A 23,470-nucleotide genomic window follows, 5' to 3' on the forward strand; every position below is an offset into this window, starting at 1 on the left:
AATGGGAGATCAGGGAATGGCACAAATCAAGGATAACTTGATTTCAGCAACAGATCTGACAAGGTCATAATAACATCCCTCAAGGCAAGATGGAGAGAAGGGAACTGAATTTTCAGTTAGGTAGATTCCCTCACTGGGAAAAATGCAGCCAGAAAGCACTAGACAAGCTGGGTTAGGGCCTGGAGGGGAGGGAGGGCCTCATGAAAGCCAGGGAGCAGTGTGCTGGGCGGGGTCCTGGTGAGGCCTTGCATCACCTGGCTAAGCTAGAGCTGGTACCCCGTGACTCGTCACACCGACCCTGCCAGTGCACACGGCAGGGTAAGTAGGATTCTCATATGCAGGAAAGTCTCACTCATTTTCAACTGAAAATGAGCTATGATAACAAGGAACTCAGTGTAATATTATCACCGTACGTTCACAGCACACCGGGTGCCACAGCAACACCTTTATAAGAGTCACCTCAGTCTCGACAACAAGCTTGTGACAAGGGCATCAGTACTAACACCATGGTTAATGAAACAACTGACAGGACCAAAAAAACGAAACCAGCAGACCAATCTCTTGTGAACACACACAAATCCGGGACAATTAGCAAATCAGGAAACTATAGAAACATCGTGAGCAAGCAGTTTATTCCAAAGATCAAAGGCTCATTCAAATATTTGAAAATCAACTTAGCTTCCCCACTGCACTGATGGAGAAGACGTCAAGTGAGGACGAGCCAGAGAGAAAGGCAAAGAGCAGAACAACACCGGGCCTAGAAAAAGAGAATGGTTCAGGCCAAAGCAACACAAACCCTCAACCAACAGGCTGAGTAGCTTGGCCTGGACTAGAGCCTAAAGAAGACTAAGTGGCAGGAGCAGATACACTGGATCCAAAGGACAGAGATAAATTCTTTCTTTGATCCTAAAACTCTTCCCTAGTTCCAGTATATGGGTCAGGTGCCGCGTATACACCATCTTACTCCTCACCGACCCCAGCTCCCCAGGGAAAGGGCCCTGCAGGGTAAGGGCGTAAGTGACTTGTCCAAAGTCAGTTAGGCGAAGGGCAGTCTGAACTTGACCCTGGATCCACCCAACTCTACAGGAACTCCCCAGGTCAACTGCCTCAGAGCTGCTAGTGAAGGGACTCAGCCCGTTTCCCACACTTAGGTCCTCAGAGTGAGGGTTAAGTACTTTACCCAAAGAACTGCCCAGAGGGCCTCCCTGGTGGCGCAAGGGTTTAAGACACAACCTATGAAGCAATCTGCAGCTGCGGCAGCACGAGTACAATTCCTGGCCAGGGAGACACCCACGGCGCAGCAGATTTCTCCTGCCTCCCCACTGCTCCCCTCGGCAGTGGATTTCAGTCAGCCTGCCTTTTTTGTTTCCCACTCTGTCTCTGGTAAATCCTCTCACCCCCTGCATCTCTGGCCTATACCCCAGTGCTTGTATACATAAATAAATAAATCTTTAAAAAAAAAAAAAAAAAAAAAAACGCCCAGAACATGGAGGCGTGTCACTGACCTGTGAGAAGCCACGTACCTTGCTGAAGGCCTGGTCATACTGGGCCGTGGTTCTCACTAGTTCATCCCTATTTTTATTCAAAACTTTCTCTTTTTCAGTTAATTGAACTTTCGCTTTCTCCAGTTGGAGGTGGAGTTCTTGGAATTTATTCCCTTGGCCTTTGAGCTCTTTTTCTTGTCCTTGTAGACGTAGCTCCAACTCTTGAATCTTGCTCCATAACTCTTCAACCACAAACAAAAAATAGCCTTCGATTAATGCATGTTTTTCGCAAAATATTTACAACTACATTCAGCACTGTACCAGCTCTGATGTGCTCAGCGAGACAAACATCAAGTCACGTTAAACGCAAGCTGCTTTAAGAGGATTTCATGCCAATGTTCAGTCTCTTTTTTCATTTGTATTCAAGTAGTCTATCAAAACAGGAGAAATTTTCTTATATTTTCACAGAAAACTTGAGAGAGAAAAATGCTATTCTGAAATTGTGAGCCTTATAGAGGCTGCAACAAAAATGCAGCATCGCTCACACCCTTTGTTAAAATCGCCGCCTGGGTTTGTACACTGCCAAGCTGATATTTGTTTTGTGCCCGTATAGATGCAAATGAGAGCTGAGCAGTGAAAAACTAAGCCTCCCGCATTCTCTAGGCGCTTCACCTCCACTAAAGATCAAGACCGTGTGAGCCTCCCACACTGCCAAGATTAACAATCATTTTTTTTCCCTTTTTTTCCTCACACACACAGTATCAGTTCCAAAGGCATTGGCAGAAAGCTGGGCCTCAGCAATGAACATGGAGGGTGGTTTTCAATATATCACACACTGGAAATTATCAGAGTCTGCAGAGAGGATCCAAGCACCACCTGGTCCCCTTGGCCGTCGGCAGCAGCAGGGGCAGCAGACAAGGTTACAGGTTCACTCCCATACAGACGCCTGCAGCGCAGGGCCAGGCTGTTTTGCCGACCCCCTCCCCCCAACCTCCGCCAGGCTGGGCCAGGCCACAGGCTGGTTCCCCACATGCAGAGGGGCCAAGAAGCGTGGGGAGCCCCAACCTGTTGAAAAGACAGTTTAGCACTTCTTGTCCAGCTTGTCAGCAGACAGACACATTCCCAGTGGCAAGGCCTCGAAATATCAAGAACACAGCCCCACCCCCACCTGGACGCGACCACTGACTCCTCCGCACTTTCCAGGACTGATGAAGTCTGAAATTACCCTCACGGAAATTTAAGCTAAATTAGGTCAAGAAGTTACCTTGATTCTGGGCCTTTAATTGATCCAAAAGTTGAGAATTGCTGGAATTCTCACAGAAACCACTATTAGTATCTCTCTTCCCTGTTTGCAAAGTCCATCTGCTCGGAGTCCCCTCGCACTCCGCAGAAAAGTGAGATGCAGAGAATTCTCTCCCGCTGGGCGTTTTCAGGGCACTGGAGGAGAGGCGGCTGGGGGTAGCTTCCTGCTGCCAGGAGAACACGGATGAGGACGCCTGGTGTCTAGCGATGTCGCGGTGATTCATGGTGCTTTGGAGGAGAGGCTGGCTTGCTCTCTGCAAACACAGAAGCTCTTTAGAAATCTCCATATTCGCGGCTATTTTTTCAAGTAGACATAAAACCAAATGACCGGGCCTCCCCGGTGGCGCAGCAGTTGAGCGCTGGGTTGCGAAGCTGCCCGCGGCCTCTGCGGTGCTGGTTCGATCCCCGGCTGCTCCTCAGCCACCAGAGGAGGGTCCCACATGGCGCGCAGACCTCTCCTGCCGCCCGCTGCTCCCCTCAGCAGTGTACTTCGGTCCTTCTGCCTGTTCTGCTCCCTGTTCTGGCTCTGGTGAATTCTTTCACCCTCCCGCACTTCTGACTGTACCCAGTGCATGTATAAACGAAACAAACAAACAAATAAATAAATAAATAAATAACATGCCTCTAAAAATAAATAAATAAATAAATAAATAAATAAATAAATAAATAAATAAATAAATAAAAAAAAAACCAAATGACCAAGAAGTTAACACTTCCACTGTATTCCAAGAAAGATTTGCCAAGACCAGAGGACCACTGTCAAGTCCAAGCCCCAGGAAGGGGAGTTTCTAGTGGTCAGACTTCAGTCTTGAAGGTTAAATGCATGCCCTCGGAGGACCCATCTATTTAAGAAGGGCTCAGTATTTGCATTTCAGCTGCACTGCTCAAAACCTCCATTCAACATGTGAGTATTCACAGCCATGCTTAATTCTGAAATTGGTTTCCCTTTGTCCTTATAGTTTTGCACAAAGAAAATGAAAGTTAAATAGGACCCCAAAAGAAAGAACTTTCAAAGAATATCACTTCCCACAATGCCACTCCCCCAAAATATCTGTGTTATATAATACACGCCTATGAATTTTTCATAGATTTGAGTTTCTCTTTCGAACTCTCTGCCTCTATTCTGACAAATCTCTGGGTGCGGGCACTGTGTTTTATTTTTTGTAGCCACAGGGAAGGTGTTTTGTTTTGTTTTTTAAGATTTATTTATTTATTTATACAAGCACTGGGTACAGTCAGAAGCGCGGTAGGGTGAGAGAATTCACCGGAGCCAGAGCGGAGAGAACAGGCAGACTGACGAAGTATACTGCTGAGGGGCGCAGCGGGCGGCAGGAGAGGTCTGCGCACCATATGGGACCCTTGCCCGGTGGCCGGGGATCGAACCAGCACTGCAGAGGTTGCCGGCCGCTTTGCAACCCAGCGCTCAACCGCTGCGCCACCGAGGAGGCATGGAAGGCTTAAATTTTATGGAAGCTCACATTTCTCCACAAAATGACTCAAGGAATCAATGTCAGGGGCAGAGCTGACGCCCAAGACTGAGCTGGAGGATGAAGCACAATGATGCTGCTTGCTGAATTATGCCACTTCATAAACATCTTATGTTTAGCAAAAATGCATCATTTCTGGGCCTCCCTGGTGGCGCAGGGGATTGGGCGCCGCACTGTGAAGCAGTCCACAGCCTCTGTAGCAGGCATTCTATCCCTGGCCGGCCAGGGAGCAGCCCACATGGCGCCATGGCGCGGCAGACCTCTCCTGTCTCCCCGCTGATCCCCTCAGCAGTGTATTTCTCTCAGTCTGCCTGTTCTGATCCCAGCTCTGTCTCTGGTGAATCCCCTGACCCCCCACATCTCTGGCCTGCACCCCAGCTCTTGTATACAGGAATGAATAAATCTTAAAAAAAAAATGCACCAGGGCCTCCCCTGGTGGTGCAGGCAGTTGAGCGCCGCACTATGAAGCTGTCCACAGGCTCTGCAGCACTGGTTTGTTCCCGGCCAGCCGGCAAGGGCCCCACATGGCGAAGCAGACCTCTCCTGTCTCGCCTGCTGCTCCCCTCAGCAGTGTATTTCATCAGTCTGCCTGTTCTGTTCCTGTTCTGTCTTTGGTGAATCCTCTCACCCTCCTCCGGGCCTGGACCCCGATTCTTATATAAATAAATAAATCTTAAAAAAAAAAATGCACCAATTCTGTGTCAAATTGGGATGTTTTGGGAGCTTTGTTTGCTTAAGCAAATAACTGTAAGAGACGGGAGAAGTTACATCTGCAGGCACCAGGGGTTTCCAGTGCCAGTCCCTGAACTAGAAGATGGTTCTAGCCCTACATTCTGTCTCTGTTATTGACTTTTATTCTCTTTACCCACCTCTCTCTGCTTGTTTACCCAGAACAAAAAGGAGTTTAAACCCTTGTCAGCAGCTTATTTGCAAGAACTGGGAGAGGATACTGATAATGTTCTCCTCTGAAATAAAAATCTCCTAAATAACAGTCATTAGAGCCCGTGACACTGTTAACAGGACAGAGAACAAGAAGGGGGCAAAGAGATTCTCCTTGCCTTCTCCCTACCTGTTCTCATCATTACCCTTAGCGGGGGAATAATGGCATGGCTGAGGGATTCAACGAACACTTAATGTTTGGGGATAAACCAACTGTGCTACTCTATCTACTCAATCCAACTTATTTGTAAAACCAAAAAATAATCATAACGTTCTTTTACCAGTGGAAGGAAAATGTGTCAGTCCTGTTTAAAGCAGATTCTCCTCCCATCGTATTCTAGCCTCCCCTGGCAGACCTCTGTCCACTGCATGTTCTAGTCCAAGGTTCACAGTAAACTTACTTTAGCCTGCAAGACTTTCACTTCTGCCTCTAGTTTTTTTCGTTCTTCCACTTCTTTGTCATATTTTTCTTTCAGATCTTCATATTTGGAACCTGAACACAGGCAGGGAAATACGATTTTACTTCCATCATTGATTGTGTGAAGGAAGTATCTTGGTGCAACAAATAGAACATTTTGTTTAGGGCAACAGATATGGACCAAATGACTCAGCCATCAAAACACACGGAAATGCAGGTACTCTGAGGATTCTGCAGCTGCATTATTTTAAAACACACCACAGAAGGCGATGTCAAAAATTTAAAGGCTTAACCTGGCAGCAGAACCTGGCTCCACAGACATACAAATGCCTGGGTTACAGGTGGTGACGTTTTTTTAACAACCCAAAAGAGAACTAAATTCAAAGTTGGATTAATTCAAGGTTTAGCAGAATAAAAATCTCAGAGCTATTTAAACCAAGTGGGAAACCCTTACCACTATAATAGTGACTTGGCGTTAGTGAGGTTGCAAACATTTTTTGGGGTGTACTGCAAGGATTCAGCGAGATATCTGCAGAGTGGACAGCCTGTTGGCTTCTTTCAAGTTCAGATTTACACCTGTTAGGAAAGAGAAGACCAAATCAGAGCAAAAACTACCAAATACCAATACCAGCTCCCCAGAGAGTAATAAAGCCACCCTAAGAGTTCTTACCATGTCATCCTTCCAAGACATTTAATAAGAAGTAACTTAAGTGACAGGTGAATTCAGCTCCATCTTCAAAGGAGTTCAACCAAGTTAGGGAAAAAAATGTGTACATCAATATTTACCATGTTATAAGGGCTCTAATAAAGATCTTTAAAAATCACATTAGCAAAGAAGAGCTGGGAGTTAGGGATACATTCCAAGAGATTTTTAATGTGTGGAGCACAGAAAGACACAGAGACATAAAAGAATCTAGAATTTCAAAAACATGGGATAAATGTGTGTTGATGAAGCATCTGCTGTAATTGTGAGTATGTATGACGATACCACGATATTAAGTCACTATAAAAAGTAAACTGACACACCATGTATTACACGACATTTCTGAAACAGCTATAAAGTCAGGGTGTAACAACGCATCTAGAAAAGAGGGGATTGGAAACAAAAAAGCAGAGACAGGGGATTAAATGCCATGTGCATGCACAAGTATCGCTGCCACATGTGTTCTGAGCTTAAAAAAGGACTCAATTCTTGCCCCTCCCTGCTGTCTCTGATTTTCATTTAGCACAGAAACTAAAGGGATGCCTGTCAGGATAGCTAATGACAAGACCGAGTTCTGCCACAGACACACAGCTCAAAACAAGATCTGTGCCCGGGAGAGAAGGAGCAGAGGACAAGCCAGAAATATTGCCCAGCGAATCAGATCACCGGTCAGGCTGGCGGCAGGAGTGACAGCACCGTCCAACACAAGTGTCTCCGTAACATGACAGAAGAAGAAATAAGTGAGTTTCATCTGCAGATGAAACCCAGTGTTTCAAAAAAACTATCATTTCCATTTATAAATAAAAGTTATTATATTATACCAAATCATTGTCGTACAAAAATCACCAAAATGCTGTTGCGCATTTCTCGGTGCTCCATCATCAGAACCTGGACCACTTTCTCAAGATCAAGCACATCTCCATTTGCAGTGGCCTCCCTTCAAGGGCTCAGAAGCCACATGCAGCCAGCAGTCACCCTACTGGGCCGCACAGGTCAAGAGCCCGAGGCGGGACAGACTGCTGACTCCAGGGATCAATCTGGAACAGCCTTGCAAAAGCAGGACTGGGTCCCTGTTCAGATTCACATCCAACCCCTTCCCCTACCCTTTTCTTAAAAAAAAAATAAATAAATAAAAATAAAAGCTTATCAACTGCTAAGGTTTACCAGACTGCTATTCTCTAGATCTTCAGTTTCTCCTAAGCAGCACAACACAGAAAGCATGGAAAAACTGCTCTCTACTAGGTTTAATCAACGAGTTTGCCAAGACTCAGCAGCTTCTGATCAACAACTTGACCCGCCCAGGACCTTCCTGAAACCTGATCAGTGGCCGCCAAAGGAAACGAAGCTCCTGCCTTGGAGGCTCTGACGAGGACTCAAAAACTACAAGCAACCATTTTGTAATTTACAGTTTTTATAGACAACTATGCTCAAGTCTTTACAGTCTCAAGCTCACATCATTTATAAAGTTTCATAAGCATCTCAATAGACCTCATAAACAAGACTATGTCAACTAAAACAGGCATGGTTCTGTGATGCTGAAGATGGAAGAGAGAATGTCAGCAGGGACCCCCGCAGGCCTTCACTTTCTCGCGCTCCAGCCTGGCCTCACAGCATAAGATCCCATCATTCTCTCCTCAGTACCCCCAATTATTCCACCGTCTTCTGCCCCATGACCCTGGCAAAAATCAAGCATGAAGCCTCCTGATGACCTTTTCAGCATTTACATCCAGAAGATGAAACAGTAAATCCATATAACCCTAGAGACTGGCCCTACTAGATCATCCTGGTCTCCAACCTAACCGGAGCCCACATGCTCCTGGGTCCTTACATAATTCCTGAGTCTCTCTCTCTCATTCTCTGCAACAGAGCATGGGCACAAGCCACATTTAACTTCCTCCATCATTTCAGAACGCACTGCAGCCAGCCTGGCATTACTTATCGTTGAGAAGCCAGTGACCAGCACAGTGCCGGGCACGTGGAGCTGTTTAATAAGCAGTGGATAGGCATGTGCCTGCACAAGCGCCAGGCATAACTGAACAGATTCACTTTCCTCAAATCATCACTAACTTCCCTACTGTAATGTGTGATGATCAGATTGTAAGAGTAAAAGAGAAAAGCAGCTAATAAATACACACGAGCCACACCCCTACCCATCCCATCCCAACAAAATTTACCTCTTCAGCTCTTGCTCCAGTTTCTCTATTTGTTTTTTGCTCGAGTTCAGTTGTCCTCCCTGGAAATTCACTTGGGATTCCTTGACCTGAAGGTCATGAGCAATCTTCTGCTTCGTCTTCTCCAGATTCTCACATATCTCCATCAAGCTTTGGTTCTCCCTCTTCAGGTTTATCCCCTCGGTTTTCTCATTCTCCACCTAACAGGACCAGGCGGGGGGAAACCAGTCTCTCACTTCATGAACTGGCCAAGAAGTATTCCAAAACCTGAGGACTATTTTTCTGAGTCAGGGCTGCTATAACCTGCTTGCCAGTGCACCATGAACACAGAAATCTGAGAGGCCCACAGCCAGAGCGAGGGCAGAGAGGAACTTTCTTCCCTCCTTGCTTTGGGCAGAGTGTCCGTGCAAAGAACCTGGAGCAAGTTGTTAGCTGTTAAGGGATGAGATCTTTCCATCTGCAGCCACAAGGATAGAATTGGAGGGGATGAAGCTAAGCAAACTAAGTCACAAGAAGAACAATGAATGCTGAATGGTTCTGCCCCTATGCAAAATATAAAGACACAAAGGAGGAGGCAAAGCCAAATCAAAGCAAACCCTTGGAGCCTGCGGTAGAACCCAGGTTACCAGAGGGGAAGGGCGGAGTCCCATAGGGAGGGAGCCCAGTAGACTGTGGTGGAGGGCTGTGGGTGCTCTGGGATGGCTGGGATGGGCAAGGTGTGGCGACACACTACGAAGAGGGTTGAACCTGTTACCTAAATCATGCCCAGGGTTGAGCCTCCCTGGTGGCACAGGCAGCTGAGCGCCACACTGTGAAGCTGCCCACAGCCTCTGCAGCACTGGTTCGATCCCAGCCAGCCAGAGAGAATCCCACATGGCGCAGCAAACCCCTCCTATCTTGCCCACTGCTCCCCTCAGCAGTGTATTTCAGTCAATCTGCCTGTTCTGTTCCCCACTCTGTCTCTGGTGAATCCTTTTACCCTCCCGCATATCTGGCCTGTACCCGATTCTTGTATAAATAAATAAAATCTTTAAAATAAAAAAAAAAAAAAATCATGCCCAGTGTTGCAGTACCTCGCCGAGCACCCAGGTCCCAGTCATACCTTTTGCTTCTGCTTCTGCAGCGCAGCTTCCAGGGTCTCGAGCTGAAACTGCCTCTGCTGCCTTTCTTTCTTCAGCTTGTCCAGCTGTCCTTCGAGCTCTTGAATTTTCTGCAGCGCCCTTGTGGGCAGGCCTTCCTTCCATTCTTCCAAAGCCCAGCTCATTTTGCACTCCTGTTTTATTCAAACATGTATAAAGCTGAAAAGAATAAGCACACCACTGGTCTTAGCATAGAGGAAAGTCCAGTCAGATACTAATGAATCTACACAGCCGCCTGGAAGACCCCGCTGGGCAAAGTACATCTCAAAAGATGAGGTATATGATGCCGCCTCCATCCCTCTGAGGTGGCTTAAGTGCACTCCCTGATTGTGAAGGGCTTCCCCTTCCATGGCTACCTGCTTTCTAGGCTCAGTTTGTGTCATGCTACCAAACATGAGTATTTTGCTAAAAGTTTCCAGGGGAAGTAGGTCCTAGAAGCAAATAAGACGCAGGACAAGTTATTTTGCAAATGCTCTTCTTTTCCCACTCACATGGGGTCCATCTAGGAAGCTTTTCCCTGAGACCCACAACCTGGTTCCAGTCTCAGGGCACCGCTTCTCCCTCCCCTCCCTCCAGGAGGTTCCCACTGGATAAACTGATGCTGAAAAGAACAAAGAGTGAGCGCCCCACTGGGATGGAATTAGGTAATGGTAAGCTCCGGACAGACCACAACTAGGAACAAGCATGAAAACCTTAAGTGATTCAGGTCCTCCCTGGTGGCACAAAGGGGTTAAGCACAGCACGCAGCCTCTGCAGCACAAGTTTGATCCCCGGCCAGGGAGCTACCCACATGGTGCAGCAGACCTCTCCTGACTCACCAGCTGCTCCCCTCAGCAGTGGATTTCAGTCAATCCGCCTGTTCTGTTCTCCATTCTGTCTCTGGTAAATCCTCTCACCTCCTCCCCCACCGGCACCTCTCTCATACAAGCCCGTATCCCAGTGCTTGTATGCATAAGTAAATAAATCTTTAAAAAAGAAAAGAAAACCTTAATGATTCAAATTCCAGCTTGACCAGCCTGGACATGCTATTTAACTGCTCTCTGCCTTGGTGTCCTCCTTTGTAAAATGATGATCATCCTGCTGGCACCTTCTAAAGCCTCAGAACAGAGTCACCGGGTAAGCTTCTGTTGTGTCCACTGTCCTATCAGACCTTGCCAACACTTGCATTTGTGTTTGGGCCAATGCTACAAAGCAGTAAGGGGTATGAAGGGATAACCTTCCTTCACAGCCTCATCTTAAAGAAATGTAAGCTAGTCCGGAAAGTCTAGCAATTGTTCTATATTCACTGCTAAAGTGTCTTAGAGCTGAAATGAGAGAAAAAGCATTCATTTTCCAGTTATTTCGGCAACAAGGTGAAAATCTGTTTTTTATTACATGAAATCCACAACCATTTTAGGGTTTTGGGTTTTTTTGTTTTTTTTTTTTTTTAAGATTTTCATTCACTTATGCATACAAGAGCTGGGGTACAGGCCAGAGACGCATATAGCATTTTGTTTACATTGACTTCACTCATGAAATTTTTTTCCGTCACAGTCAATTGCTGATAAAATTAATGAAAACAATAAAAAGGTTTCCAAGAATTAAAAAAGAGACCCAAAGGTCTTGGAAAACACATAACATACATGTCAAAGGCCTTGGAAAGCTGTTTTTCCTGTGGGTTTAATTCCTCTCCCCTGCCCCAAAAGCCTGTTTATTTAACACAGCACCTCAAATGCACGCTCATTTGCCCCAAAACTACTGAAATGCCAGCATCGCACGAGCTCACCACAGGCCATGCACAGCCAAGCAGGCGCCCGCTCCTCCAGGCGTGGGTACAGCTGTCACGTCAAGACACCAAAGCCAACAAAATATAGGAGAGCCGTTCAGAGAGAGGACAGCGATGGAGTGGACAAAGACGGGCCCTTCCCTCGCACCCCTGACCACCCTCCGAAGCCCCCCCCCCCCCGCCCCCGGCCCAGGCTCCTTGGGATTAGGGGCCTTAACAGACGACGGTGTCCTCCCCAGCAGTCTGTACGGCGCCTCTGGGCAAAAGGACACAAACACAAACATCTCAAAAGTTAAGATGTAAGCAAAACAAAGGGGGGGGGAGGTGAGATGGAGGGGCGGTGAGGAAAAGCCCGGGGTGTCGGGAGGCTGGGCAGGGCCGCCGTCCCTCGCAGACAGGGCTTCCTATTCAGCTACCCCGAGGCCACTCTTCGGCCCCTCCTGCCCGAATCTCCCGCCGCCAGGAGCCCGGGGAACTGCCCGGGACCCCCCTCAGGCACGGTATCCCCGCTGCCCCTACCTCAGCACCCCGCCCCACGCGAAACCGGGCCCTGGGCTCGAGGACAGGGCGCGTCCCCAGGGCGGGGCAGCGTCTCCGCCGAGGCTCCAGGCGGGGGCGCCGGGCTGCCGGGTCCCCCGCGGGCCCGGATAGGCACGACCGAGTCAGGGGCTCCGGGTTTTCCCGGCCCGGGGCGCCGCCCCCTCCTTCTGGGCAGACCCCCGACGGCGGCGGGCTCGGGTGCGGGGCCCGGAGCGCGATCCCCCGCACCCGGCCGGGGTCCCTCAGAGGCCGGGCCGCGCAGGGCGCTCACCTCGCGGGCGGGGGAAGGGCGGTGGCCCGGCCGGCTCCGAGCAGCCTCCGCAGCCTCAGTCCAGTCAAACCGCCCGCCGCCGCCGCCGTCCGTTTCTATTCGCCCGCTTCCGGCCCCCACCCTTGTCTCCTAGCCGATTGGCCCCGGGGAGCGGCTTCGAGCCAATCCGCTTCCGCCGACTCCGACAGGCCGCCCCTGATTGGTCCTTCCGGATAGATTTAAAAATCCAGGCCCCTCCGGGCGCGGCGCCGGGAGCGCAGTGTTTGGTGGCGGCGCCGACCACGTGCTTCCGCCCGGCGGCCCCGCTCGCCGTCAGGGCGCGGCCTAGCGCCAGGGGCCGCCGGGCCACCCCCGCCCGCCGCCGGGACCCAGACGTCTGGCGCAGCCCTGCGGGGCTTCTGCACCGGGGTCTCGCTGAACGATCCTGAGGGCCAAGAATTCGCGTTTAAAAGTTGACCGTGGCGCACGGAAGCGAAGCAACTTGAGTGAATCTAGGACTGCCAGCTGCCCCTCCTAGCAGCGGCCAGCGGGGCAGGGACCGCAGTGTGCAGAGGGCTCTCGAGCCCCTGTTAGCGGGAACTCCAGGAGAGGACTTTGTAACCAGAAGAATCTTCAAAATAGGGTGTAGGGGCCTCCCCAGTGGCGCAACGGGTTTAGCGCGGCGCTGTGAAGCTGTCCGCACCCTCAGCGGTGCAGGTTCGATCCCCAGCTGGCCAGGGAGAGTCCTACACGGTGCGGCAGACCTCTCTGGTCTCCTCACTGTTCCCCTCGGCAGTGTATTTCAGTAGATCCACCTGTTCTGCTCCCCGTTCTGTCTCTGGTGAGTCCTCTCACCCCCTCCTCTGACCTACACCCCAGTTCTTCTATGCGTAAATAAAAGCAATAAAGAAGTGCAGCATGTCTTGAACAGGGAATCAGGTGATTGTTGGGGAGAGGGTAAAGGTGTTATAGGACAGGGGGAGGGGCAGCCCAAACCCTGCAAACCTGCCTATTCTAAATGGGTTCTGCCATCCGCCGCATCAATACAAAACATAGGAGACTTTAATGGGAAGGAACTTTAATAAAACTAGGAAACAATACAGGTAAGGCAAAGAATCTAGTTTCTAAATGAAGCACCCAAACTTACCCGTCCCCTCGTGGGTAAAAGTCCATCCATATGGGATCGGCCCAGAACAAGGCCCCAAAGCCTGTTACAAGTCTAAAGCATCTTCCAGTGGGGACCCACAGAAAAGGGTCACAAACAACCGGACAAGCCCGGAAGGAAAAGAGCAAAATCAACATCAAGATAAAAACTGCCATTGTCACCTCCCCACGGGTCTCACCCACATCTGTGTCACCCAGTCCACGACCAAAAGACAAGCGCTGCGCAGTTTCTTCACGTGTCTCTAGGCTCCATGCGCCTCCTCCAGGTCTCCTGGCTCCATTCTGCTTCCTTCCTCAGTCTCTTCTGCCGCTTCTCCTCTTCCTGCTCAGCTCCACCCTCCCTTGGGTGGGGCAGGGAACCTCCCCCTTTCCGGGGGACCACCCTGTTACAAAGGGACATAATTTAACCCAAGATCTCTTTACAGCTTTAGTAGCTTGTTTGTAGCTTCATTAGTATTTTCTAAATGTTATCTGAATCAACATGGTTTCTTTCCATTCCATATGCTTTCTATTTATTCTTCTTCCTTTGTTCCACTGCTTAGCACTTCAAGTATAACATTGAATAGATACAATAACAGGGTCTTTCCAATATTAGGGGAAAGCATTCACTCCTTCACTACCACAAATATAATGATGGCTGCTTGTGTTTATCAGACTGAGAAAGTTTCTTTTTAGTCCTGTTTATTGATAATTTATTGACATACAGAAACACACAGGAATGCTACTTAGCTATGAAAAAGATGAGATCCAGCCATTTGCAACAAAGAGGAGGTACAATATGCAAAATACCTGGAGGTATTTTGCAAAGACTGAGAAGTGGGGGGAAGAAGTTGAGGCTTCCAGGGCAATCCTGAATGAATGGGGTCAGAATTCAGAGTAAACTTGCATCCTTCACTCAGGTGCTGCTGAGAGACACCAGAAGGACCAAGCACGCCACCCACTGTGATGTGGCATCTTCCACTGACTTTTCCTCCTTTCCCATCTCACTCTCCCTGCTCCCTACTTGGCTTCCTGGAATTATCACCCAGATCAACTACTTGCTTCCACACCTTTCTTTGTGTCTGATTTTGAGAGAACCCAAATTAAATAAAAGATGTCATATGCACATGATTTATTAATTTTGACAAGTGAGAAATCTGGCTTGGTCTTCTGATTGCTTCAGAAGCTTCTGTTTTGTAGATGGAACCTCAGAAAATCATAATGATTTTGCTGAAGCTGGGGTTTTAGGCCCAGGTGTTCACATAGATAGTGCTAGGGGGAAAAGGATGTCCTAAAGCTAATTCCATACAGTCTTTGTGGACTCCACCCGACCCCAGGCCAAAGCCAAAGACACTGGGAACTTCAAATCCCATCACCACCAAAGGGAAGGTGGCTGGGACCTGAGGGTGGGGTTAAGCAGCCAGGTTGATATAAAAGGCAGACATGTGGGCTTGGGGGACCCCCATTTTGGCTCTCCGCCAGCTGGCAGCATCCGGCCAGCTCTGAGAGTGACTTTGGGTTTCCAGGTCAGCGGATCGGGTAGGACGCATTTAAGACTTTATTTTCCTATTTTCTCCCTGAGTTGTACATTTTCCTTATTTCCTTTTCCCTTGTAAATAAACCTTTTATTAACCTTTTGTGTGTGCCTGTAGTGGAGTATTAATAAGTCCCTTTAAAGCGCGCGGGTGAGGACCCACAGCCAGGCAACCCGTTTCGGGGTTGGCCTATAACAGCAGGACCATGCTTTCATGCCTGTTATATGTAGCTCTAGATTTCTCTTAACTAAAGAGCCATGAAGTTAGCACATTCTTTGGAAAATAAACCATCTTTCAAGTTTGATACTATGGGATTTAAAAATATTTTATTAAACTAACATTGGTTTATGGCATTACAGTTTTCAAGTTACAGACTTATAAATCCACATCTGTATGTATGGCGTTAAGGTCACTACTAAAAGTAGTGGGACCTCCCTGATGATGCAAGGGTTAAAGACAGTGCTCTCAAGCTATCGCCAGCCACTGTGGCACCAGTTCAATCCCCAGTCAGGAAGCTAACCACCTGGTGTGGCAGATATCTCAAGTAAATATCCCCGCAGCTGCCCATCAGCAGTGTATTTCCATAGATCTACCTGTTCTGCTTCCCTCTCTGTCTCTGGTTTGTCCACTGACCCCCCGCACCTCTGGCCTACACCTCAGTTCTTGTATGCATGAATAAATAAATCTTCTAAAAAATAAATAAATAAAAATCTAATTCCATCTTCCACCATCCCTGATATACTTGCCCCCTTCCGCCTTCCCTTCTGGTCATCACTAATTTCATCTTTTTTTTTTTTTGTCTGAAAATATCTTCATTTATTTTTTTTTCTATTTTTTTATTTTAACATTGATCATTTTTCATATTTTTTAGATAATATTTGCTTCCCACCACCCCCTCAGATTGAGTCCCCAAAGAATTTCCTTCCCCAAGGCACCCATGCACCATCTTTTTTATTTTTTGTTTCATTTAGTTCATTCATTTGCTTTTTTCCTTTATGTACCATAGATGAGTGTAATCATATGATCTGTTTCACTGTAGATAATATTCTTTAGGTATATCCACATTTTTACAAGTGGCAGGATTTCATCCTTTTGATAGCCAAGTAATATTCCATTGTGTCTATGAAGCACATCTTCTTTATCCATTCACCTCCTGTTGGGCACTGAGGTTGTTTCAATATCTTGGCTATTGTGAATAATGCTACAATAAATGTGGGTATACATGCGTTTCTCTTTGAATTAGCATTTATATGTTTCTCAAGTAAATATCCAGAAATGGGATAAGTGGCTTTTATGGAATTTCTAGTTTCAATTTTTTGAGGACTCTCCACACTATTTTTCATAATGGCCACATGAGGGCCTCCCTGGTGGCACAGGTGGTTGAGTGCAGCGGTGTGAAGCTGTCTGCAGCCTATGCAGCACTGATTCAATCCCCGCAGCCAAAGAGATACCTATATGTCGGGGCAGACCTCTCCTGTCTTGCCCGCTGCTCCCCTCAGCAGTGTGGTTCAGTCAGTCTGCCTGCTCTGCTTCCCACTCTCTCTGGTGAATCCTCTCACCCTCCCGCGCCTCTGGCCTGTCCCCCCCAGTTCCTTTTTTTTTTTTTTTTTTTTTTGAAGACTTATTTATTTATTTATACAAGCAATGGGTACAGTCAGAAGCGCAGGAGGGTGAGAGAATTCACCAGAGCCAGAGGGAACAGAGCAGGCAGACTGACGAAATACACTGCTGAGGGGAGCAGCGGGCACGGCAGAAGAGGTCTGTCGTGCCATGTGGGACCTTCGCCGGTGGCCGGGGATAGAACCGGCTCTGCAGAGGCTGCGGGCAGCTTCACAGGCCAGCACTCAACCACTGCGCCACCATGGGAGGCCTACCCCCAGTTCTTGTATAAAAATAAATAATTTTGTTAAATAAATAAATAAATCTAAAAAAAAAGGGTCCCATAATGGCCACATGAATATACCTTCCTTCCAACAGCTTCTCAGGGCTTCTCTTCATAGCCTCTCCAAAGTTGCTTATCGTAAAGGGATTTCTTCTCTCTAATAAAGAGAAGCTTGAGGGTACATATTACATTTTCAACATGAGTATGATTTAAATAAATTTTATTGCAAAAATATATATTCAACATCTTGGTATGTTTTGAGTTGATTACAAACACCATATGGACACTCAGTGATATGAACTGAAGCACTAGAAAAAGAATCTAAAACTTCTTAGAAGCTTTTTCAGTTCCCACCGCTAGGTGATCCCCTACCCCTTAGAACGTCTTGAAAAATATTATAACTACTGTGGCACCCACCGGACTCACAACATCCCCCTTTCTCCTTCCCTCTTTTCCTTTCCTCCGTGTATGTAATATTCTCGTTGCCTCTCCTTTTAAAACACCACTTGCTCGTGTAGAGGGAAGTAAATGAAAAACAAATAGTCCACAATCCTACTGCCTATATAATCTTTCTCATGAGCAAAATAATGAAGCAACAGCATGTGCACGTGATAAAAAATTCTAACTTTCAAACAAGATTAGAAGAGATGAATATGGGAAACTAGAATGAACATTGGACATCCACTGGACTCAAATCCTCATTTTATGGTTGGGATAAAAACATTTCTAAAAACTGACACAAAGAGATACTGGCCAAAAAAATGGAAATAAAGGAAATCATTTAAACACATAAAATTTCATCTGTCTGGAATCAATTACCATGTACAGCTCAAGACACTTAAGACTCTTGCAATAGTAACTATTTATGAATAAGATGCAATCGTTTACATACCTACAAAAAAAATCAGTAGTGGGGCCTCCCCGGTGGTACAAGGGGTTAAGTAAGTCTCAGCACTAGGAACTATCTGCAGCCATAGCAGCTCCAATTTGATCCTGGGCCAGGGAGCTGACCCACATGGCGCAGCAGACCTCTCCTGTCTACTCCACTGCTCCCCTCAGCAGTGTACTTCAGTGGATACACCCATTCTGCTCCACTCTCTGTCTCTGGTGAACTCTTTCACCCCCTGCACCTCTGGCCTACATCCCAGCTCTTATATGCATAAATAAATAAATCTTTAAAAAAAATCAGTAGCATTTCTTCCAATGGGAAGAGAAAATTGTCAGGAGAAAAAGTCAGGGAATACCTGTCTCCCTTTTTGCCATCTCCTGCCCCAAGAGCCCAGTGACTGAGGTGAAGGCCAAGGAGTCACAAATGAAATGAGGAAAACTGGGTCCTGCCTGGTGCTCTGGGGGCTGGAGGAAGAGCTGAGGGTAGCGGTGAGGCTCTTGGCTGCTGCAGGCTGCACCTTAATTACCCTTGTTTTCCCTTCCAGAATTTGCTTCTGGAACCCTAGAACTCGAACAGAAGAATGTTTGACTCAGGTCTCCCTGGTGGCGCAAGGGGATAAGCACTGCACTATGAAGCAATTCGTAGCCTCTGTAGCACAAGTTTGATCCCTGGCCAGCCAGAGAGCAACCCAAATGGCGAAGCAGACCTCTCCTGTCTCACCCGCTGCTCCCCTCAGCAGTGTGTTTCAGTCAGTTTGCCTGTTCTGTTCCCCACTCTGTCTCTGGTGAATCTTCTCACCCCCCGCATCTCTGGCCTATACCCCAGCTCTCGTATGCATAAATAAATAAATCTTCAAAAAAAAAAAAAGAATGACTCACTCAAAGACAAGAAACCCTTCTGATTATACAAGTTTCCTTCATCACCAAGAGAAAAGCTATTCTTTCAGGAAAGACTTAAAGCAGGACAGAACCATGTTCTTGAGGAAAGCTGACCTGTTGGCTGACCTCGGACACCTGAAGAGCATTTCCCTTGCCCCTTCCACCTCCCCTGCCTGAGCACCAGGAGGGTACCAACATCTGGGTGCGGGTGCAGGTATCTGTAGAGTAAATAGTTTTCAGGCTTTTCTGTCCTCCTGCCTGATGGGGTACCTGTATTTGTTACATTGTTATAAGTTTACTTCTGTGGGCCATAGGTTTAGTTTTCAGGTATTTGTGGGGGAAAGCAGGGGCAGGAGACAGAGGCAGGAGAGAGGCAGGAAAAGGAAGGGGAGAAAGAACACCAGAGAAGCCCAGAGTGAAGACTTGCAGGGGGCCTGGAGGCCGGAAGGCCCCCTAGCACCCCTGCCTGCCATGTAACTTGTTGCTATACTACATAAAAAAGCTTAATAGGAAATGCAAATCAAAACTACCATGAGATACCATCTTACACCAGTGAGAATGGCACATATTAAAAAAACTAGCAACAGGAAATGTTGGCGAGGTTGTGGAGAAAAAGGAACTCTCCTGCACTGCTGGTGGGAGTGCAAACTGGTCCAACCACTATGGAGAGAGCTGTGTGGAGATTTCTGGACCTACTAAACATAGAGCTTCCATATGATCCAGCAATTCCACTCCTAGGTATTTACCCAAAGGACACAGAAACATCAATTCCAAAGAACACCTGCACCCCTATGTTTATAGCAGCACTGTTTACAATAATTAAGCTTTGGAAACAGCCCAAATGCCCAAAAATAGATGACTGGATCAAGAAGATGTGGTACATATACACCATGGAATATTACTCAGCATTCAAAAAAGATAAACACATGCAATTTGCAGCAACATGGATGGCGCTGGAAGGGATCATGCTCAGCGAAATAAGCCAGAAAGAAAAAGAAAAATACCAGATGGTCTCACTCATAGCAGGAATCTAGAAAACCTAAATAAGGGACCAGGAAAATGAATAACTATAAGAAAGTGAAAATCAAAATCAGCAAAAAACTATGAACCAGAGACACTTTTTGGCGGGTGGGGGGTGGGAGAGGAGGGATTGGGGTCAAAATAGGGGGGTTGCAATTGTATGGGGAATATAAAAATAAAATTCATTATTTAAAAAAAATAAAAAAATAAAAAAGCTTAATAAAAGCCTGAGAAGGCCATTGATGGCTCCAGGACTCTGTTTTACCTGTCTGCTGGTATTATAGATGAACCAGCTCTGTGCCCATCCTGGCACTACAATTGGCATAAGTCTGCAGGATGGTTGGATGCAGATGGGTATGGAGCCCTCCGAAGACCTCAGGAGGGATTGAGGAGCAGACTGTGTTTGCCTGTGACCACACTCCATGAGCGATGGCAGCACAGGTGGTGACGAGAGTCCAAGAACTGTGGGAAGAGCTAGAGATGCTGCAGGAGCATAGGAGGTGGACAAGGTCCGGGAGCTGCGGGACGAGACCTCCAGTGAAGGAGGAGACGGCTCACGAGGACCAGACCAAGACCCCTGAAGCAGCAGAATCAGCCAGGAAGAAAGGATCTCCAAGTCCCCAGCAAGTCTTCCCCCTGGGCTTCTTTTTCCCTTGGTGACTATCTCAATACTCCTCCTATGGCCCACAGAAGTAAGTAAAACAGCTTGCAACAATGTAACAATTGCAGGTACCCCATCAGGCAGGGTAATCCTAATGGTGGGAGGGCAGAAAAGCCTGAAAAATCATTTACCCTACAGGGACCCTTGGAGAGGATGGTATTGTTTGTACACCCTAGGAGATTGGAATCTGGGGGTGGCGGGTGGGCCTAGGTGTGTGAAAGCAGCCTCTGTACTGCCCAGTGATCCTAGGGTCACGGCCTGGAGAGGCAATAGCCAGAGTAGAGGAAGAGGCAGGCATGAGAAGAGCCCAAGATTGGCTGAGGGAGGAGGCCTTCGTCAAGTTCTTTGAAGTCAGGCAGAGTTTGAAAAGCCAACCTAGAAAGGCAAAAGCTGGTGCTGAGATTTGCAATCCCTGAGCGGCTATTAAGCAGCCTAAGTATGTTAAAGAAGGCCAGTGAGTCTCTTAAAATCACCTGTGGGTGATGCCCTGCTCATTGTTGAGTGAGCCTGGTGGTGGAACATGGCTTGTGGTGGAGCCCACAGCCAAAGAGGGGACCCAAGAGAGGCCACAGCTTGTATCCACAGATCCCCAACCTATGTGCATGTGCAAAGGGTTGGCCTGAGTGCAGGGGTCTGCATGTCACATTGGTGGCTATGAAAGCCGAGTGTTAGGAGTGACTGCAGTCAAAACCCCCTGAGGGTTGGGTGATTACCCCCAAAGACAGAATCACCAAACCAAGAGTGAGTGCATCCTGGAGTGGATGCCGTATGGGGCCTGTGACCGAGACCAGAGCTGGAGAAGGCCAGGAAGCCTGATGGCTCCTGGGGTGTGACAGCAGATGCCTGAGTGGTTCCCCCCTCACATGAGCAGCGCCTTTGGCGCAGAAGTAGTGGATCATCTGCTGGTGTCAATAATCGTCTTTTGCCACTAGGTTGGTGCCCTGCCTGGACTTACTTGTGTTCTGTTGTTTTGTTTCATTATTTAGTTGCATTATTTTCTTTTGTGGGCCATGGCTGCAGTGTTTATGTTTGTTAAAGGAAACTTGTACATACTTGCATACATGTAGCCTGTATGGCAGAAAACCCTGAGGGAATGGATTTTAGGGTAAATGATTATCAGACTTGTCTGTCCTCCTGCCATTAGGATTGCCCTGCCTATGGGGCACCTGCATTTGTTACATTGGTATAAAATATGTTATTTACTTCTGTGGGCAATATGTTCAGTATTGAGGTATTCGCCCAGAGAAGCAGAGGCAGGAGAGAGGCGGGAGAAAGGGGCTTCCCTGGTGGTGCAAGGGGTTAAGACGCAACCTATTAAGGTATCCACAGCTGCTGCAGCACAAGTTCGATCCCCGACCAGGAAGAGACCCACGTTGTGCAGCAGACCTCTCCTGACTTGCCAGCTACTCCCCTCAGCAGTGTATTTCAGTCTGCTTGTTCTGTTCCCCACTCTGTCTCTGGTGAATCCTCTCACCCCACACACACACACCTCTGGCCTCTACCCCAGTTCTTGTATGTATAAATAAATCTTTAAAAAAAAAAAAAAAAGAAGAAGAAGGGAGAAAGAACACCAGAGAAACCCAGAGTGAAGACTTGCCAGGGCACCCCTGCCTGCCACTAAGGGCGCCAGGACTCTGTTTTACCCATCTGCTCGTATCATAGATGAACTATCTCTGTGCCCATCCTGGCACTACAACGTAGGAGTGCGGGTATCCAACTGGAGGACACCCCCAAGAGCGACTGCACAGGCCCTAAGGCTGCATACAGGGTGCCTGCATCTCTGCGCCCTTTGCCACCTCACAGGGTGGCTCCGCACTCAGGTCAGCCCCGTCCTTGTAGCCTCACTGGGGATGTGCTCTCCTTTCGCCATTTCTGCTGGTGGTAGTCCCAGCACACACTACGTTTGCAGGGCATGTTAGTCACGAGAGGATTGTAGGATAAGTTAGTGGCTGGCTGCTCTGATGAGTCAGATTGTTTTCATTTATGTGTTGAAAACAGACATTTGGGTCAAAGTTTTGCTTGAGGCAGAAAAGCCTACTTATTGGTTACCTGTCTGAAATGAGAAAGCAAGCCCTGGCAGTTGTCCAGCCCCTGGCAACGCTGAGGGCTCTGGACACTGTAGGCACATGGCTTGTCCACAGGAAATGTAGACACCCATTTGCTTTAGAGCCTTTTATCTCCAAGCCCAAGCAAATGGAAACATGAAACAGCCCAGAGTTCTGATGAATTCTGCAGTTGAGTGTAATAGATGGGCAGCCAGGCCACATCAGAGCTCACAGTGCCCCGGCCGGGTGCAGAGACAGAGGCTGCACCCAGGGGACTGGGTGGAGGGGAGCCCAGTGATGCCTGGGGATGCCAAGGGGGTCTCTTCCTAAGTGAAGCTCATTTGAAAAATTGGTCCAGTCGGCTCTGGATCGCTGGTGCTCCCACGGCCTCATCAGCAGTGAATGAGCACCCCCTCACCCTCCCAAAGTCCCAAGGCAGCAAGTCCCAGGGAGAAAGGCGAATTGCCTGGGTCACTAGTACCAAGTGCTGGACTCAACACGGTAGGCAGAGCCCTTGCACTCCCCTGACATTCTCCTGGGCCATTCAGCTGGGAGCTGGCTGGTAACCTGTGACCATAAAGTCCTCGACATGTCAGCTCACGCTGGGTGGAAGCAGGTGTGGTCTCATGATCATGTAATCCAAATTCCTTTTCCAAGAAAGGGTTTAGAAATATGCTGTTAAGTTGAATTGCCAGCAAACCGGGTGCACACGTACATAGCATATCGATGTGCTTGGCGGCAGGCAGACTCAGGTCCTTCCCCCACAACAGGGAAGTCAAGGGCAAAGGTGAGAAATGCCATCCTCATTGGCTGAGGTTTCCATAAAGCATTCGAATGCCGACTAAATACTTTTTTGATCTGCTGGGTCATAAATAACAACCTAAATCAGCCAGGTCCTCTAAGCACATTGAACACTAGTTTCTGTACGAGATTTGCTCTAAAACCAATATGCTGGGGCCTCCCTGGTGGCACAAGGGAGTAAGTCTCAGCACTATGAAGCTGTCTGCAACTACTGCAGCAAGAGTTCGATCTCCAGCCGGGGAGCTGACCCACAGGGCACAGCAGACCTCTCCTGTTTTGCCCACTACCCACCTCAGCAGAGTATTTCAGTTGATCCGCCTGTTCTGTTCCCACTTTGTCTCTGGTGAATCCTCTCACCCACCGCATCTTGGGCCTATACCCCAGTTCTTTTATGAAAAATGAAAAAGCAAACCAATAC

The 23,470-nt window shown here is 47.9% G+C and overlaps 1 protein-coding gene across 2 annotated transcripts in view; it reads right to left on the bottom strand.

The window, feature by feature from the left end:
* The window catches only part of CENPF (centromere protein F), a 53,692-nt gene extending 41,400 nt beyond the window's left edge, over positions 1-12,292 (bottom strand). Inside the window, exons 1-7 of one of the 2 annotated variants that reach the window (XM_037497953.2) lie at positions 12,220-12,292; positions 9,607-9,802; positions 8,508-8,704; positions 6,085-6,206; positions 5,614-5,705; positions 2,749-3,040; positions 1,524-1,726 (exon numbers count right to left, since the gene is read on the bottom strand). In XM_037497953.2, coding sequence (XP_037353850.1) covers positions 1,524-1,726; positions 2,749-3,040; positions 5,614-5,705; positions 6,085-6,206; positions 8,508-8,704; positions 9,607-9,768 — 1,068 coding nt within the window. In that variant the 5' untranslated portion in view covers positions 9,769-9,802; positions 12,220-12,292. Of the gene's footprint in view, positions 1-1,523; positions 1,727-2,748; positions 3,041-5,613; positions 5,706-6,084; positions 6,207-8,507; positions 8,705-9,606; positions 9,803-11,927; positions 11,983-12,219 lie in introns of those variants that run through there. The other variant, XM_037497954.2, reaches the window with a different exon arrangement.
* Between the last annotated feature and the right edge of the window lie 11,178 nt (positions 12,293-23,470).

This window comes from Talpa occidentalis, unplaced genomic scaffold, assembly GCF_014898055.3.
Source record: "Talpa occidentalis isolate TD23 unplaced genomic scaffold, MPIMG_talOcc4v2.1 talOcc4.8, whole genome shotgun sequence".
Lineage (NCBI taxonomy): Eukaryota > Metazoa > Chordata > Mammalia > Eulipotyphla > Talpidae > Talpa > Talpa occidentalis.